The sequence below is a fragment of the Poecilia latipinna genome, unplaced genomic scaffold (assembly GCF_001443285.1).
Source record: "Poecilia latipinna isolate Pla-1442-1.1 unplaced genomic scaffold, P_latipinna-1.0 Scaffold39, whole genome shotgun sequence".
In the NCBI taxonomy this organism is placed as follows: Eukaryota; Metazoa; Chordata; class Actinopteri; order Cyprinodontiformes; family Poeciliidae; genus Poecilia; species Poecilia latipinna.
In genome coordinates this window covers 60,116-78,720 of record NW_015112655.1, presented here as the reverse complement: position 1 = coordinate 78,720, position 18,605 = coordinate 60,116, and the positions used below count along the sequence as shown (strand labels likewise).

The window sequence follows — 18,605 nt, the reverse complement described above, 5'->3', positions numbered from 1 at the left end:
AATACATCCTGATCAATAGACGACCATGAATATCACCCCCGAACCCGGCCGAGAAAGACTGGAGGAGAGGAGAGGAGGCAGATGGGATGGATGGAGGAGCAGCAACGATCTCTGATGGATGCTAATGAGATTAAATATTCATGCACACAGTTTTTTTGGGAAGGTTTTCCAAATGCAAGTAAGTAAGGGAGCGATTTTTAAAAAATAAGATGAAATATGAATTACATATTTTTGTTTTATTCACTGTAAAACAGAGGAATTAATGTGAATTATAAACAGAAAACTCATCGGAACAATTTTGATGATTTAAAAACATTTCTAAGTAAATGACTAAAATTATTCTCAAAGTATTGCTGTGATTTATCTTTTTTCTGCAACCTCAACATACTGAAAAGCAGATTTTTTTTAAGGGAAAGTGTGAATATATATAAATTTTACCTGCTGTAAGTTGAAAACAATTTAACCCAATTTTAGCAGGATGTAGGTAAAATAACTAAATGACGTGTTGAGTGGGACTGGCTGTGTGCAGGAGAGGCAGCTTACCGGGGCTGGACCGCGGGACCAGCGAGGACTTGAGTCTCCAGGCGCTGAAGTCGGACGCTGTTCTCTGAAAGACGAAGGGGACCGGCAGGGGGACAAACATGGTCCTCTGTCGACCTGGTGGTCGTTGGATTTTTTTGGTTTATTCTGGTCTCACTTCGCTGCTCCTTCTATCCGGGGTCCTGCCGTCGTTCTCTGGCCTGCCTGCCGGCTTTGCTCTCCTGCTCTGCGGACGCTTTGAGGACGCTGGGACAGTTCAGGAAGTTTAGGTGTTTTTCCTTCGGGGAGTCTGGACTCTTCCTCGGCAGATTTACATCGCTCTGTTTCCAGATCTGGTGGACGTTTGTGATCGATGCTTGATCAGTGGTTATCCAAGCAGGCTGGAGGTTTCTGAGCCCGGATGAGAGCTGCTCTCATTGCGCCCATGTGAACAGTCGGAGCAGACACAGTTTGTGCGTAAAGCCCGGTGAGGTTCCGTCTCTTTGCTTTGGTTTTGGGTTTAATAAAAACGGATTTCTCCTCCAGTTCTGTCCGTAAAAGTCTCAAACTGTCCACCCGTGAATCCTCGGGAAGAAAAAAGAAAAGAAAAAAGAAATGTCCGTATCTGAGTGGAGCTGATTTTAATTTTTGGTTCTGGTAAAGATTTGGTTAGTAGCTGGCTAGTCTGCAGAAGAATACACAAAGCGACACAATAATGCAACGTAAAAACATTATTTGGTAAAGAATTAATGAAATAATAAAGTAAGGCTGTAGGCAGGCAGCACCCCCTGTTTGACTTTCGCTCCTCCCTCTCCTCCTTTCGCTGTATCCCTCTTCCTCTTTCTCTAGCGGGGGTCACTAATTAAAGCAGAATCGATAGAAAAATAAACGAGAGAATCCATATCAATCAGCGCAGCGGTCCTCCGTTTCCTCTCCAGCTGAGGAAGCGAGAAAAAGAGGAGGGGAAGGGCGCTTTCTCTCAGGCTCTGGTGTCTTTTCTTTGGCTCTGCTGCTCCATCCTCGGTCTTTTCTCCGCCGCCTGGATCCTCTCCTCTCTCTCTCTCCCTGGGTGTGTGTGTGTGTGTGTGAGGGTCGGGGTGCCTTCGGTTTATTTTGGGAACCCCAGCGGTTTCAGCTCCGACGCTGCGCAGCCTGAACGCACTCTGGCTCGGCTCGGCGCTCTCTCCGGGAGACAGACGGAGAGATACCCAGCCCCCCCTTTGCTTTTACCCCATATTCCCTCCCCTTTCCACCCCGAGCCCCGTCACCCCAACACACATACAAGGACACACACACTTCCTCTGCACACTTTATATTCCGTATTGTTGCGTGTTAACACATTAAAACCCATCAGACAACCTCGTGCTTCACATTTCATTATCACCATGATCCTGTACAAGATCCAGCCATTGATCATCTGATTATTTCATTATAATGAAGCCAATAATCACATCATCGCCGGCCTCAGAGAGATCGATCCGCTCCTCACAATGTGCGGACATGAATTCAAAGGGGAGGAACCTTTGATGCATATTTCAGCAGGTGGATCTCTGCCTCTCTCTGTATGGATTTACGCAGCTCCGGCCTGCACAAGGTCACCTGCAGATCTCGGCTAATGTATTTCTTTTCCACAGAGGCGGACACCTAATCAAAGCCCCCACGGTCACGCGCGGCTCTTAAATTAGTAATTATGTTGGGCTCTGGAAGGCCACGTGCGTGTATGCGTAAAATGTGCGTAAAATGTCAGCTGAGTTGAATTTAAATTGCATGCTTTTCCCATTAAGGGTTGTGCGTAAGAGGTGAATGTGCCTCCCGGCCATAACCCCTCTCTCTCTCTCTCCCTCTCTCTCCTCCTTCTCTTCTTCTTCTTCTCCTCTCCGACGCACTGCGTTTACACTCCAGATTATCACCAACATGGATTTTTTTAAATAGAAAAATCCATGCGCTAAATATCGCGGTCAATGGAAGAAAAATCGACCACAAGTGCGCGCAGCTCTCCGTCTCCCACCTCCCGTATAAACTCCGAGGTGAGACTGAGCTGTTAATAAGTTATCGATCAATTATGGCGCTCATAGTTAGAAAGGCCCCGGGCTCTAAGCCAATGCTAATGCGCATGCAGGGAGAGGAAGGAGGGTTTATGAACCACCTGCTACGTGGAAGCAGCATCATCAGAGGCCCGGTTTACTCACTTTACGGAGGCGCCGCTCTTCTACTGCTGGGTGTTACTTTACCAACTCCCGCAGCTCATTGAAGTCAATGCAAGATTGGACTAAACGCCGCTGTAACAACCCCTACAGGAAATAAAGATAAGGTAACTGAATAACAGGGGTGTCTCTAGGAAGTTGGAAAGTGGTGGCCATGCACCAATAACTGATCCATAAACTGAAGCTGAAAGCCAAAAGTGGTTCCCAACATGTATTTTTCTTGTTTCCGTGTTGTTAAAAACACTAAGACTGCTTTTAAATAAGTTATATCCTTCCTCTTTATTGGAATGGTTTATATGTTTATATGTTTAAAAAAAAAAGAAACTAGTACATAAACTGAATGCTGAGCTATGGTCTTTCAGTCATTTTGTGCAGTAGCTTGGAGTTGCATCGCTAAAGCCACAACACTTTTCAAGATGTCCGAAGGATCCAGTAGAAGCCTGGCTTTGCTGGAGATCAAACTGAGCATGTTGGGGTCAAAGGGTCATTAATCCGGTGCTGGAGATTCAGGGTGTTTCCCCTGATAGACCGGCACACTCTGTTCTACTGGAGACCAAAATTACAAAACGTAACAACATTTGTTACGTTTTGAGCTGCTGTCGCTGGCTTTCACACAGAGTCAAATGATCCAAACTAATTGAAAAACCTGTTCCCATCCTCGCCTGTGGGGGCACTACAGTAAGAACCACTGAAAAACCACATGAAAACCTCAGAAGAAGACGCTGAGCACAACTTCCTTCTTCGCAAAATGTAAACTAAAATGGAGTGGAGTAGGATTTTAGTAGGATTTCTCTTTTGTCGTTGGTAGACCGATGTTTTTAGGACCAAACAGGGCTGGAGCTGATGCTCCCTTATTTACCCAAGGCAATGTCTCTTCCAAAGCCAAGGCGGCTACACAGCAGTGTGACTGGAAACTCTTCTTCTCGTCAGGTTGAGCTGAATGAATTAGACCGGGTTTGCCCATCTCCAGTTCTCCAAAGCCATCATCCTGCATCTTTTAGAGGCATCCCTGCACCAACACACAAGGCTCAACTCCTTCATCAACCACCTCTGCAGAGGCCTGGTGACGAGGCATTCACTCAACTCAGGTGTGTTGGAAAAGACATGCATGCAGAAGACAAAGCTTTGAGGTTTCTTTTCTTCAGATGGAAACAGGAGTAAATATGGAGTAAATAAAGAGCATTTTCAAATACCATTCAGTCTTCACACTTCAAAAAACAAAAAAATATTACCAGGTATTTGCATTGTTTTCCAGTGCAAATACCTTAGAACACTTAAATAAGACAACTAATTTACATAGGAGCTTGTTTTAAGTCAGGAATTCCTTAATGATGAAAATGTATTAGTTTCCCTGCCAGATTATTTCACTAACGAGACAATTTCCCCAAGTTATAAGTGAATTAATCTGCCACGAGATTATTTAATCAATATTAAGGGGTTATTTACTTAAAACAGGCTCATATATCTTGCTGAAAAGTCACTCCCAGGTTAGTTTTGTCTCATTTCAACAGTCCTAACATATTTGCACTAGAGACTAGACTGAAAAGTACTGGAAATATTTGATTAAAAAGCGACTTTGGTGAAAAGTTTAAGATTTGGAACCTCGAGTCCAGAACTAAAGCTGTCAGATAATCTGTGGATTAGAGGTATCCTCACAATCTGATAAATTTGGAAAACATTTAAAGGTAAAGTGAACAATGTTACAGAATATTAACAAAAAGAACTGAATGCTTAAAGTGAATCAACAGTTTAAGTTTTGTTTATAAAAACAACTTTTCTTCACCTTATTTAAGTGGAAAAACCCCGTCATGTTTTTAGATCTAATTTATAGCTCATTTCGCTGCCATTTGTTCTTAATCTTAAATCTAATTTGGAGCCGTTTCCGTTACAAGCTGCAGCTTTTGATCTCAACCATGAATCGGCACACGTCACATCACAAAAGATCCCTCCACCCCCCTTTAAACTTGGAGAAAAAAAAAGCTGCTCCCATTTGACAGATGACATCCGCGTGCCCAACGAGAGGCACGGGGAGCGAAAAGAAAAGGAGCAGGAGGAGGAGGAGGAGGAGGGAGAGGCCGAATAAAGAAACGACCAGTTGTCCCTCATGATCCCCCCCTTCCACAGAGGAGGGCAAGCGCACAGGAGCCCCGATACAAACTCCTTCCAGACAAAAGCAATTATTTCTTGCAGAATATAGTGTGTTTTGTGCGTCCAACGCGAGGAGGAGGGATGTGTGTGTGTGTCGAGGGGGGAGAAGTGTGGATCTAAAGAAGAGGTGAGGAACACAACGCATGGCCGGCCTCGTTAATATTTCCTTTTCCTCTGAATCCTCTCTCAGAGGATTATTGGTTACAATACATTTCTGATCAACCAATGCAAACAAGGAGCCAAGATAACCTGGAAAACAATACAGACACATTTAAAACTACAAATATTTGACAAACAACTATTTATGGTTTGAAATATCATGCATACATCAATTTGTTGAAAATATATAAATATACTCTCAGTAAGTAAACATCTTTATTACAGCACTGCCAAAACAAAATTGTATCAAGTATTTTTAGTCTAGTTTCTTGTAAAAATATATTAGTCCACTTGACATAAGTCAAAATTAACTTACAAATAACTTTTTGCAACATTTACTTGTTTTAAATCAATTATTCCTTCATGTTGAAAAAAATATAGGTGCAATTTGCAGATTATTTCACTTAAAACAAGATATTTTTCCATGATAAGTGGAAATAATCTGCCATTATCAATATTAAGGAATTAGTCACTAAAAACAAGCTCACATTTCTCTCTGAAAAATTACTTGCAGGTTATTTTTGTCTTATTTCAAGTGCACTAAGATATCTGCACTAAAAACTCAAATAAAATACTTGCCAAGATTTAGTTTTCTGTTCTGAGGGTTTCACCAACAAAATGTAAGATTTTTTAAGACCATTACCAATGAAATCTAAGATTTAAGATTGACAAAAATGTGCAAAAGAAGATTTTATATAGTAGTAGTGCCAAACCTTTTAGCACAGAATAAATGCAGCATTGTAAGAGTTGGCAAGAGAAATGAGCCAACAGTGAAGATGAACGTCGCCCAGTCAACCGGTGATAAGTCCACACTTTACACTAGCTAGCTGGGGTGCATTAGCCGCTAGTTAGCGGTAGCCACAACCGGCTCAAGTCACCCAATCCAATGAAGATGTCTGCATGTGACACAAACTTTAGCCTGACATTAAAGTCCAACAAAAAAAAAACAAAGAATAAAACACAGGATATGAGATTAAGATCCGTCATTAACATGTACAAGGATAACTTACATTTTAAAAAATGATTTAAGACATTTTAAGGCCTGAATTTTAGACACATGCCTGTAAGACATAGGATGCCCTGTATTAATATAGAAGGACAAGATCTTTTCTGAATGCACGTGTGTGTGTCTGTGTGTCTGCGTGTGTGTATGTGTACGCGTGCGTGCGTGTGTGAGACGGAGAGAGAGAGTTCATTGTTAAATGGCAGTGTCACGTTGACAAACGAGTTGGTTGAATTAAATTCTCCCTCATCAATAACAAGGGGAGCCAATCAATACCGGCTTACAATTATATCACCACAAACCCCTCCACTGCTGCTGTGACCACTCTCTCACTCTCACACACACACACACACACACACACACACACACACACACACACACACACACAGCAGCAAATGAAGAGTTAGAATCATTACCAGGCTGTTACATGAGGCTTATTAAACCATAAAATATTAACACACAAACTGAAGGGAAGACAAAGTTTCTGTTTAATCCCGCAGACAGAGGGATTCATCTGCAGCCATTCTGGCGCATTATTTTTAGATTTTTTCCTCTCGTTATCTCTCATTCTGTTCGCCGCCTTTCCTCCCGCGGCCTGACTAAGTAATCAATTCTGACAGCTCGTCAATAGGCCCGTCTCGGCGCTGCCAATACCTCTCCTACGTTTCCATTATTCCTCTCAGGCCGCAGACGACAAACAAAAGAGTAAAACACGACGCCGTCGATACGCCACCTTGATACGATCATCGAGGCGGATCAATGCTCTTGCTTACAGCTCACGAGCTCGACCCGACCCCGAGCGCGCTGGAAATCACAGCGAGCGTGAAAATCGGTTTGTGCATACACTTTCTCCCCCCCATGCTATGTTCTTATCTCCATAGGCTCTATAGGGATTTTGTTCATGTATATTCTCTTTCATTTTCACAGGTAATTTCATTCTGGCTTTGAAGACGCTCTTCCTGCCCTGAATTTGCCCGTGTTTGTATTTCACACATGTTCTGCATCCTGCTTCATCCTGGATGGCTTGTAATGGATTTAAGATTTAAAACGCAGGACAGCGCCGAACAGAGGGAAGGAGAGAGGGGAAGCAGAGCTGAAATATTGACTTTTTTTTTGCTTTTATGCCTTAAAGTTCACATGTAGCTTCGTGGATACAAAGCCAGACGTGCTCTTTGCTGCCCAAACATGCAAAAAATGCCAGAAACTGACAAAATCTGACATTATATCCATGCAGACACACACAGCTCTGATTCTTGAGCCCAAAGAGCTTAGCTTAGCACAAACGCAGCATGAAGGCTTGAGGTAATGCCAGTGACATGGATGGAGCTTTCCGGCCGGTGCAGGCGATGTGCGCTCGCTGCAGAAATGGTGGGAGATGAGAGCCTTAAACTCTGAGCGGATCAGACCCGGCTCTCCTGGACGCTGCAGAATACGATCAGGAGAAACCAGAGAAAGTGTGTATGAGTGAGTGTGTGTGTGAGGAATTATGGCAAAACCTATGTTGGAAACATAAGACCTGAAAGGTGTTTTATATCATTTAGACAACACTGGAGCTGAAACAGAAGGACAGAAAATAGTGATAATGAAGGAAATCTCAGTGCTTTTCATCTGATTTTTAGCATCTCATTAAATTAAGTTTCACCATTTTCTCAGCAACTTTATTTAATTTGCTAATGTGCATAAATTTTAACCATCAATGTGTTGGATGGTGCAATATGCAAATCATTTCTAATCTTGCTCTGAAGATCAGTTTCTTATCCATTTGCTGTCAAATTTGAGATCCTATCAACAACTTTTCTTCTCAAGAACAAAGCTCTTTGTGAGATTCCCCATTTATAGCCAGACATGCAAATTATCATATAACTGGATTATTTTCAAAATCCTAAAACCTGGACATTTCTGTATATTCTTTGAGAATATTTCAAAGTTTCCCACTGAGCTGCATGAAGTTTAAAAACCAGAATATCAGGCCTTCATGCAGATAATGATGATTATGCATCAACCTTTACATAAACATGCACCGTTTACCAAGAATTTAGAAAATCATTCAGTAGAAATCTTCTATAATGAAAATGTCAAACTATGTTCTTCATATTTTTGTATATTTAAATAAATAAATGAGAGAAAAAAATTAAACTGGGCCAAAATATTCATTTTATATTCATTACTCTTATCACTGATATATAGCCTACATTTGGTGTCCTAATAATCCAGGTCAGAGTTCAAATGCCTAAACAATGGACAGTTTTAATTGAAAATATAAAATAATTGAAATTAGAAGTAAACAAACAAACAAACAAACAAAAACAACCAAAAGAAAAGTGAAGCTGGGTCTTTTGGATCCATTCAATAAATCTAGAACTGGATCATTTGAGCCCACTGGATGCATCTAGAACCAGATATTTTGGACCTTCAGAAGAATACTGATCATGTCTACGTCAGAAGATTACAATAAAATCTGGCTGCTGTGGAGAAAGAAAGAGAAATGACGGATGATTCAAGTCTTTGCCCAAAACAGTACATGTATAAATCAGTTCAATTAATTTGTAACAGACTTAAAATCCTCCAGATGTTGACTCAAACATACATTTTCTCCATTTAACTCCACATAAAGGCCAACTCTCGGATCTCTGGTGTTCCCTCCTTATCTCAGTATAATTTACTTGTTCGCAGACATCCTCACAATCATACACAGACACAAGCTCGTGTTCAGCCTGCGTGGTTTTCCTGGCGAGGAGGGAGACAGACACAGAGTGTGTGTGGGTAGATTTAGAAGTGAGGATCAATGAGAAATGTAGAAATCAATGCACTTAGCAGTGGGAAATCAATGGGGCCTAATCGGGATGCCAATGGCACAAGTCAAAACAATTAAGAGGGAAGAAAAATGTTTAACAACCCCTCATCCCCACCCCTCCCCGATGCTTACACAGGGGCCGAGGAGAAACAGAGGAAGGAAGAGGGATGCAGGGAATGTGGAGAGGAGGATAGCAGCGAAGGCTAGATGTTCCCATGAATCAACAGGGTTCGGTGTGTTCGCCTTGTACGCTGCTTTGCCTTGCTGCAGTTGGAGGCTTGATTCTTTAGGATCAGTCTCACCTGGAGCTCCAGCAATTGGATGTCAAAGAGGAAGAAAATGAGCCTGACTTGAAAAGGGCAAATCTAAAGGCAAATGCAGCGATTCTGGTTTGTAGGACAGGTGAAGGTGCAGCAGGTCTCACAAAAGAAATCACACCCCAAACCAGTTTGTATTTAATCAAACCTGTATTTAACGGATCAACATAAAAGTAGAGCTAAATTGTGATGTGAAACCAAAAGGTCATGTTTTTTTTGTCCAATAAATTCAGATGGAGAGGATGGACTTTGACTAGGCTATTTTAAAAGATGAATATGCTGTGACCTAAACCGTTTCACTGCATCTCTGGCTGTATGTTTAGGGCCGTTTTCCTGCTGGACAGTTGACGTTTAAAGGCTTCTGCAGCGTTTCTTCCATATCTGTAATGGATTTACCTCCATGACTGACCAGCTTCCCATTCGTTAGCATGCTTACACCAATAAACACTGAAATGTAAACATAAAATAAACTTTTAACAAGAAAATCCTTAAACTTTTCTGCTCAACTAGAACTGAAACCCAATGAGTAGAGTTGAGTTCTTAAAAAAAGATCGTCATTCTGCACAGCGGTGATGTGATATTTAGGTACGACCATCAGAAGCTGTAACATCTCCACACTGGAGCTGATTGGACCTTGATGTTCTGGTTAGAGTGTCCCAGATACAGCGGTGCCAAACCATTAAGATACCAAAAAACAAACAAAAACCGTTTGAACTGGAGTGTAAAATGAGTAAAGACACCAACAAAGGTTTGATCAAAAGATCAAAATACTTTCATTTCTAAAAAGAACAAGATTTCGAATCCCCACCAACTGGGGAAGTGAGCCTTCATCACCTGAGCTGCTGGAAAGCTTGTATCATTATGCAACTATCAATATATTGCTTTAAAAATGGTTTCAAAACAATAATATCGTGATAATAACTGGGACAATTTACCACCCTGCAAAATGTGTTATCATGACAGTCCAACTAACCATGAATAATTTATTTTTCATCTCAGAAAGTCCATTTATTGATTTATCACAGCAAATCCCAATCAAGCATGACTATAATATGTGAAAAATGTTCAAGGGGTACAGCTGCAGTTTCATTGTTTTTGCATAAAACGGCAGAAGAAACTATGTTAATCATTTCATTTTAACAGCAGGTGATGTTGGCAAAACAGTGGATGAAAATCTTTTACTTGTTACAATGGATCAGATGGAGGTCTTATAAATATATAAACCTACAGGTACATGTGAGGAGGCTTGATTCCACACAGACAGAAACCATGAAGCCCTGGTCAGGCTGGGTGCTGCAGGATCTGTGTTTGGAGTGCACGGCGTGGCGGCGGTGAGGGAGGCGGCGGGGGTGCATCTGGGGCCAATCAATAGCGGCCGGCTCTCTTACGACCCCCGAGTTCCTCGCGGTTTGGCTGGCGGGCTGGAAATCGATGTGCCGGACCAATAACTCAGGACGGGGTGTGGATTAGTGAACTGTCAACTAATCAGAGAGTTCCTGAATCTGACACCGCAGCCATTAACCTATCGATATGACACTTGGCACCGGCACACACTCTCACACATGAAAATATATACAAGCCCTGATGAGGACACGCTCATAAAAAACCCAGCGGCTCGCACGTTTCTGCACGCCAGCCAGGGTTTCACGCAATAAAACAAAAGAAAAAGTCAAACTGAATATTAGAAATCCTCACAGAGCACAGCTGAGACTGGTAAAAGGCATTTTTGATCAGAGGAACCTTTATGAACTTTAAGTGATCCACAGTGTGTTTTTGTGGAGGAAATCTGAGTTTAACACAGCAGATATGCATGATATTTGTGAACAGATCTAAATTTTGTTGCTTATTCTTCACTTTTGATTTTTATTTTCTCAATGTTTGTCTCCAAAATGTTCTTTTTGTCTCTGACAAAAAGCACAGAAAACTCAAAATGTCCCCTTTAAATGTTTTCCATTTCCAGCAGTAAATGTTTTGGAAGAAAAGCTGGAAGAAATCGGCGCCTGAAGGTCGGATGAGCTACACAAAGAGCATCTAAAACTTATCGAAGGGCTGCATTTAAACCACGCTCTCTGGAGTCACTCCTGATTTACGGATCATTTGAACGGCCGTCCTTCAGTTTCATTACATGCGTTGTGGGCTGCTGCTGCTTCGACCTCTGACCTCCAACCAAATAAGGACCATCTGAGCTGCTGAACCAGAAATTTCAGTGTCTTCCACCTTCGTCGTGCATGTAGCCCAGCTGTAACAAGGCAATTCAATCCTGTTTTAGGTATTCAGAGGTGAAAATGTTAAAGTTTCTGATGCAGGTGCCTTTGCTAACAGAGCTCAGCTTCAGTCCTGAACTTTCCAGAAAACGCCGCTGCTTCTATTCAACCTTTCTGCTCTGGGTCTTTATTGCGTCCACTGAGGTCTTTTCATATTCTCGTGTTCCTCTGGTGTGGCGCTGCAGCCTCATTCTGCGTAAAGGCTGCAGCTTCATTTTGCATTATTCTTCTTTATTCTCATGTCTCTTTCTACTTCTTTTTTTTGGGGGGGGGGGTAGGAGCAAAAAGGGGGATTATTTTGGGGGGTAATTCCATTGAAACCGCTCTGAAATAACTTGACTTGGCATGTGCCTATACAAGGCTGCACAAAGGCCTGCAGGAATACCATTCAGTAATGGGGTAAAGCAAGAGAAGAATCGGGACAAAAAGCCCGAATGTGAGTGAGAGAAAGTGTGTGTGTGTGTGTGTGTATACACGTGTGTGTGTGCAGCTGAACTCAGAGAACAAAATCACCTGCGAGGAAATAAGACAGCCAGAGGATGAAAGGGCAGCAGACTCTAGGAGGAAATAATCAAGTGTTGAAGAGGAGAGTGGAAACACTCACTGCATCAAATTTTATTCAATTTAGACGCCAATTTCAGGAAAATTTCAATATTCATTTAGGATAATATGTCCAGGTGAATTTAAAGGTGATCTACTATGCTTCCTTAAAGGGGTTAGAATACAATAGAAAACATGTTCATTACATTTTTTTTGCACAAAATCAATCTTAGATAATGAGATTTTAGTCTGATCAGTTCTGCCTAATTTGAGATCTTTTAGTGTCTGTAGCAAGTGGTTTCTGTATGTGAAGTCAACAACAAACATTTGTCTTTTCCAGCAGCCATTGTACAGACCATCTAGCAGAAAAACCAGCTGACCAAATGTGCTGGAGCTCCGCTTGGGTTGCAAGGTGATGTAAATGTAATGGATTACAAGTTTCTTTCATGACTGCAGCAGCACAACACACTGATACACACAAATAGTGTCAAAAGCTTGATCAAACATGTAAACATCACAACTTTAATTTATTCAGTAAATGCAATTAAGTTCATCACAGCTGATGTAAAAATAAAAGAAGAAACTGACAAAATCTACTACCTCAGTCAAATATCTAAACATAAACTGCGACAAACCTTTCAAGTGGTTAAGAAAGTGCAATTAGGAATTCTAAATATAATGTAAAAGAAATAAAGCACAGATCACAGACACTGTCACTACACCAGATATAGAATTTTTTCCAATAACGGGACCGATACAGATATTAATATTTGATTGGTGCATCTCTGGTAGTGATTAAATCCATCAGGACTTTTTTGAAATGACTCATTTTCCAGACAACAAACAACATGAACTTATTTACTTAGGCTGTTTTTAGAAGCAGTTGAGACCCAAATGGACGTATAAAAATGTAAAAATGCAAGTTTTGTATAACGGGTGCCCTTTAAACATTGTGCAGTTTTTCACATGTACTCGTGACAAGTGGATTTCCTGAGAGACAATCGAGGAAAAAACAGAAGATGTTCGCTAGAAATGAAGAAAAAGCAGAACAGACAACCAGAGGAGTGGTGGACGGGGGAAAGCGGGGCGGGTGGGGAGTGTGGTCTAATGATAAGAGCTGCAGGGAGAAAGGCGGAGAGCTAAAAGAAAGGAGGAACGGAGGCAGGTTACCGCATTACAGCCGCCGAGAGAAAAGGCGAAGGGTGGGGGGCGGGCGAGGAGCGGGCCTCCCACACACTCCGGATTAGGAAACATATGCAGTGGAGTAGCGAGGGATTAGAGGGTGAAGGAGAGCTGGAAGGAGCAAAAGAATGGTTTCTGGGAGGAGAGGAGGGCTGTAGGTAGTCGGCCAGGCGTGCGTTTTTCTCCTGCACCCCTTCCCCCCACTCAGTCCTACCTTCATCTTTGAAGCTGTGGGATGATTAGTGTGGAAGGAGCCGGAGGAGGCCGTCTGCTGGAAATGTCCGTAGAGCCAGTCGGCTCCTGAATACGAGACGGTAAAACTTCAGACCAGAGAGTAACGGTCAGAGATCAAAGAGGAAACAATTTTTTTTTGTCATTCATATTTTGTTATTAGTTTTTGTACATCACGAATGGGGCTAAACAATAAATAAATAATAGACATGTGATCTATATCAACAAATAATACATCTGATTGAATATTAAATGTATAGAATATTCACTAAACTCTGATCCAGAACCGCACAGCATTCTGGGAGATGTAGGCAGTGGAAAGATTTTAGCCGCTCAACCTCTGACAGCTAGCTAGGCTGGGATCATGGCATCAACTAACTCTCTCTCTTTGGTTACTTAGCAACTCATTCTTTGGTTGCTTGGCAACAACCTGGTGAGTAAATGCAGCAGCAGTTTAAGGTTTCACCAATGTGACTCATAACTGCTTTAAAATAAAAAACAAAATGACATGAAAGGAAAACTGTAGATAAAACAGAAAAATTCATGTAACCAGTTTGGCAGTATTTCAGACATTTAAAACAAAAAGACTAATCAATTATCAACACCATTTTTATGTTTTTTGTATTGCAGTAATCATGAAATTACTACTTCATTTTCCGAATATTACAACTTTATTCTGGTAATATTTCCACTCTATTGTCATACAAATTAAATTTTTAAAAAAATATTAAGTCATAGAGTTGACCTGAATTCAAGGTCCAAATAGATAGAAGCAGTAAAACACACTCCACAAACAAAATGGCCGCCCTGGGCGTGCTGACATCACTCTAACAAGGAGTGCATTGGTGGAAAATATTGAGATTTTTCAAAGATTAGTCAAACTTTGTGTTTTGGAGGATTTAACAAATATAATTGATTTATCGCTAGGCTCTTCTCTGTGGTTATTTCAGCAGGACGACACAGAATCCAGTCCAGATCTGTGTCCAGTTGGGAATATTTGAGTCTCCGGCCTCTTTCACAAAACATTTCCATCATAAACCCGTGAAGAAGAGCCGCCCCTGAGCTCCATCGCTGTCATCTCCTCGCTTGACAAGTCAGGTGTGTAACGGAGGCGAACTGACCTCTAACCTCCAAAGCACATCAACATGGCAAAATGGTGCTGTAAGTGTTTCGTGAAAGGAGTTAATCACAACAAGGGACACTTAAAACAATCATTTTGAATTTCTGTCTGCTATAAATGGAAAGAAAATTACAGATTTAATGTTTATATTGATCAATGACTCCACTGATTTCTTCTTCTTTGATGAAAACCACAGACATCTTGGCTGATCCAGTTTGTTTCGAGCCCTTAAATTGCACAATCTGAAATAAAATCATGCACATTTTTTAAATTCTGTATCTAAAAAGTTCATGAGTGGTAAACATATATCACACGGCTAATGTGGAGAGTAAATGTCCCAGAGTTAGCCATCTGTTGTCACAGGACAGAAAACATAAAAACATCCCAACCCTGATAGATTAAAAATACGAGTTCATCCAACTCATTCTGGATTTAATATCTTAAACATAAATATGTTTTTAAATGTACTTTTTTCATAAATATTGTTTTCTGCACACTCCAATTTCCACTGATGATGATAAACATGCTGCAGACTTATTATACATTTCAGATTCTTCATTTTTGTTCCCACGCTGCTGGATTCACTCCAAATATTCATATTAAACTTTGATACAACTTTCACTTTGTTATCATTAGTAACAATAAAATAAATTTAAAGCAGCACCTTAACCTAAAAGAATCTGCACACTTTCACACACGGTTTTACAAACAGTGTTATTGTACATCTAAAAAGGGAACATAATTTATCCTCTTAATTGTTTCGGGAAGTTAACAAATGGATGCATGTTTATGTTGTTTATTTCTTTTAATTTGGATGCACGTTAAAAAACAATAGAAAAACGATAACTGAAGAGCTGATCAGAGACTTTCAGTGACTGTTCAGTTTATGCTGCAGAAAGAGTCAACCAGGCTGTGTGTTTTGTTAGTTTGTAGTCGTGTGTTTCCCAGTGTGTGTGTGCGCGTGTGTGAGTGTTTAGATGCTATGTCATGGGCCAAGGTCAGGTGATGATTTACAGAAAATCTGTGGTGAGATAAAGGGAAGTAGAGACAGGAAGTAAAATCGAGAATGATGATCCTGAAGGTAAAAACGACAACAGTCACTGATGAACTGCAACTTTTCTGCTCAGGTTTGTTTACCTTTAATTAATGAAAACTAATGATATGAATTTAAAAGCAGAAACATGTTTAAATCTGCATCCTCTTTTCCCTCAGACTTATTCCTGAATACACACTCACACACTCTCCTGCAGCACAAATGTCAACCTTTGTTAGATGAGGTCAGGCGTCTGGGATGAAGCTGACCTTTGACCTGCAGGCCAGACCAGCTGGACGGAGAGCCGGCTGATGTGTGCAGCATACGTGATGTTTGTGTTTCTGTGCGTCAGTAGTGAGGAGCTGGATTTACCTCATCAGATCCAGAGACGGCAGCGGGTCGGTCTGCTCGTTACGGCGCCTGAACACCGGCGCGGCATCGATCCGTCCGGGTCAGACGCAGCCCGATCCTGTCCTCTTTAGTCCGGCTTGCTCACCCGTCCTCTTTTTCTTCTTTCTTACGTGGGTTAATATCTCATTAACTGCTATTATCTTCACACCAGTCACCGCGGCAACAGCCGCCTGGACACAAGCCGGCAATTCCCCGTAGCCCTGCATCCTGCAGATCAGACAAGCAATGAGCAGATTATTGGAAATCAATCCCAGGGAGTTACTGTTTTCCTGACCTCCCAGGCTGCAGCTGCAGTATTTACACAGGAACGCTGGTCAAATGTTGACTGCGGTGGAGTTTACACACGTGTCGATACATGCAATGATGGGAGTCAATAGGGCATGAGAGGGAATAATCATTCTGAGGTTCATAAATCATAAAATACAAGAACAGAATGGTGGTTTCTGATCTCATGTCTATCTTAAAAGTGGATTAAAACATTTTCAAACTCATGGTTTAAAACATATATTATTCCATATGATTGGTTACTTTGAAATTAATGCCTTTAAGATTTGTGAGAGTCCCTGAAATGGTAGCAAACCATGGGGGGTAGAGTGGGCCCCTTATCAGCGTCTGAGCAGTCCTGATCCGTATTTTCCACGCTGCAATGAGGAAATATTATTTAAGGGTGAGCTGGTCAGGTTTGGCTGCACCACTGTGCCACCCAAATATACTGAGAATTATTATTTTTTTTATTTAAAAATTTATTTCTACATGGTAATGTTTTCAAAATACCCTATAACTTCAAATAAAAAGCTGAATATTTTTAAGATTCATTTCCTGTTCTTGAAATAAATTAAAATTTCCTCTGAAATTAATGTCTACTGCAGGTAGCTTATTCTTTTCAAAAAGGAAACATTGAAAATTGCCTTACATTTTTAAGTCCTGCTGTAAAACTACTCCAAGGAAATCTTAATTTATTTGCTTGATTTAGAAGGAGACAGAAAAATCTGGCTGTAGATGTTTTATGTGATTTGTTGTTGTATTTAAAATATTTTAAAGAATGAAATTGTCTTCTTTTTATCTCGTTTTGTTGCTGTATATTCCAGGACACTTTTGTATTTCTTTTTCTGGTTAAATAAAGTTTATAAACAAACAAAACACAGTCAGAATGCCTAAGAAAACAAGTCAGAATTACATGTTTTTGAATCAGAACTCCGAGATTAAAACCAGAATAAAACATTTACTAAAACAAGACTATATATATATATATATATATATATATATATATATATAATTTTATTTTTTTTACTTTAAAATTACTTAAAAGAGTTTTTACCAGCTACTTCCGGGGTTTCAGCTGGTTGTTGACGATAATTTAAGCTAACAGTAAAGATGGCCGACTAATGTTTCAGTTTCGGAGTTCTGAGGGTTTAAGCTTCAGCTACGCTACTATTTGTATTTTCCGATAAATATGTTCTAAATAATGCCACTAACGGGTGGTTGACGAGCTAAAAGCTAATTTTGCTAATTAAAGCAAAGAAAACTCACCTGTCTCTCTTTGTGTTGCTTAGCAACGACAGTAAGGCGGCTGGAGGAACTATGCTGCCGCTGCGGAGGGATACCTTGTAATTTATAAAATAAACTCCAAACTAGGAGGCAATATGAGGTGTTTCAGAGGGAATATGTCTCCTCAGGCCTTAAAAACGACCCACCTCCCCGCCGCTTCTCTCTGTTCCGGGTAGCTGATCGGCTGAGGGGTTGTGCCGATGGGAAAGTGGCCGGCTGACCTTTAACCCGGGGGTCGCTCCACAAAATGACGGTCCTAAAATAAAAGGTAAAGCGGCCGTCACCATATACAGATCATGTTTACCGTGAGAATAAAGGCAGAAAAATGTAGATCATGTCATTTTTTCCAACTGTTATCATGATTATTATTATTCGTCACCCTTATTGATTGTTTATCCGCTCACATTATGCTCATCCGTCAAGAATAAATGTAAAAGAGTAGGATTTGTACTTTCATAATATTTATTCTTTCTTTTTATGAAAGAGTTAAACAAACGTTTAAGTCTTCTCTGAAACAGTGTTGGACTCCTGGGGAACATCTGGCCCTCCAGATATGAATCTGTTATTATTCATCAATTCAAATGAAAGTCATGAAAGTGTCGCGACTCGGACGGAAAATCGATCGATGACAAATTTGAAAGTCTTTTTCAATCACATTGAGGGGATTTTTTTTTCTTCCAGAGGTCAGTGTCTGTCTGGGTTTGATCTTCAACTAAAGGAGAATAAAAAACATAAAATAATCTGCCTGGTAGCCTCTGGACACGTTATTTAAAATTTACATTTTTATCTATTATAAATAAAAAGAAAAACAGATTATTTATAAGAATATATCAAAGCTTCCTGCTGTACTTAACTGGGCCTGTATGTCAATTATTTTTAGATACATATTTGATGCTTTAAATTTCGTTAAATTCCACATTTGTAATTGTAACAATATGCAGTTTTTCCTCATTGTGTATATTTTTTATTAGAAAATCTTCTTCGCATTATGATGCGGCTTTCAAGTCGTTTACAGCCAATAAATAATCAAATTAACTGCAGATCAATAATTATATGATTGAAATGACCAGATATTATTTTTGTGTTGATTTATCAGGGAAATAAAATCTCTAAATGCCTATTTTCTTAAAGT

At 40.5% G+C, this 18,605-nt stretch overlaps 1 protein-coding gene across 5 annotated transcripts in view; it reads right to left on the bottom strand.

The window, feature by feature from the left end:
* The window catches only part of pou2f2a (POU class 2 homeobox 2a), a 95,399-nt gene extending 77,308 nt beyond the window's left edge, over positions 1-18,091 (bottom strand). For 2 of the 5 annotated variants that reach the window (XM_015045903.1, XM_015045869.1), the window contains exon 1: positions 544-1,691. In XM_015045903.1, coding sequence (XP_014901389.1) covers positions 544-643 — 100 coding nt within the window. In that variant the 5' untranslated portion in view covers positions 644-1,691. The other 3 variants (XM_015045886.1, XM_015045876.1, XM_015045895.1) reach the window with 3 other exon arrangements.
* Positions 18,092-18,605: the final 514 nt, after the last annotated feature.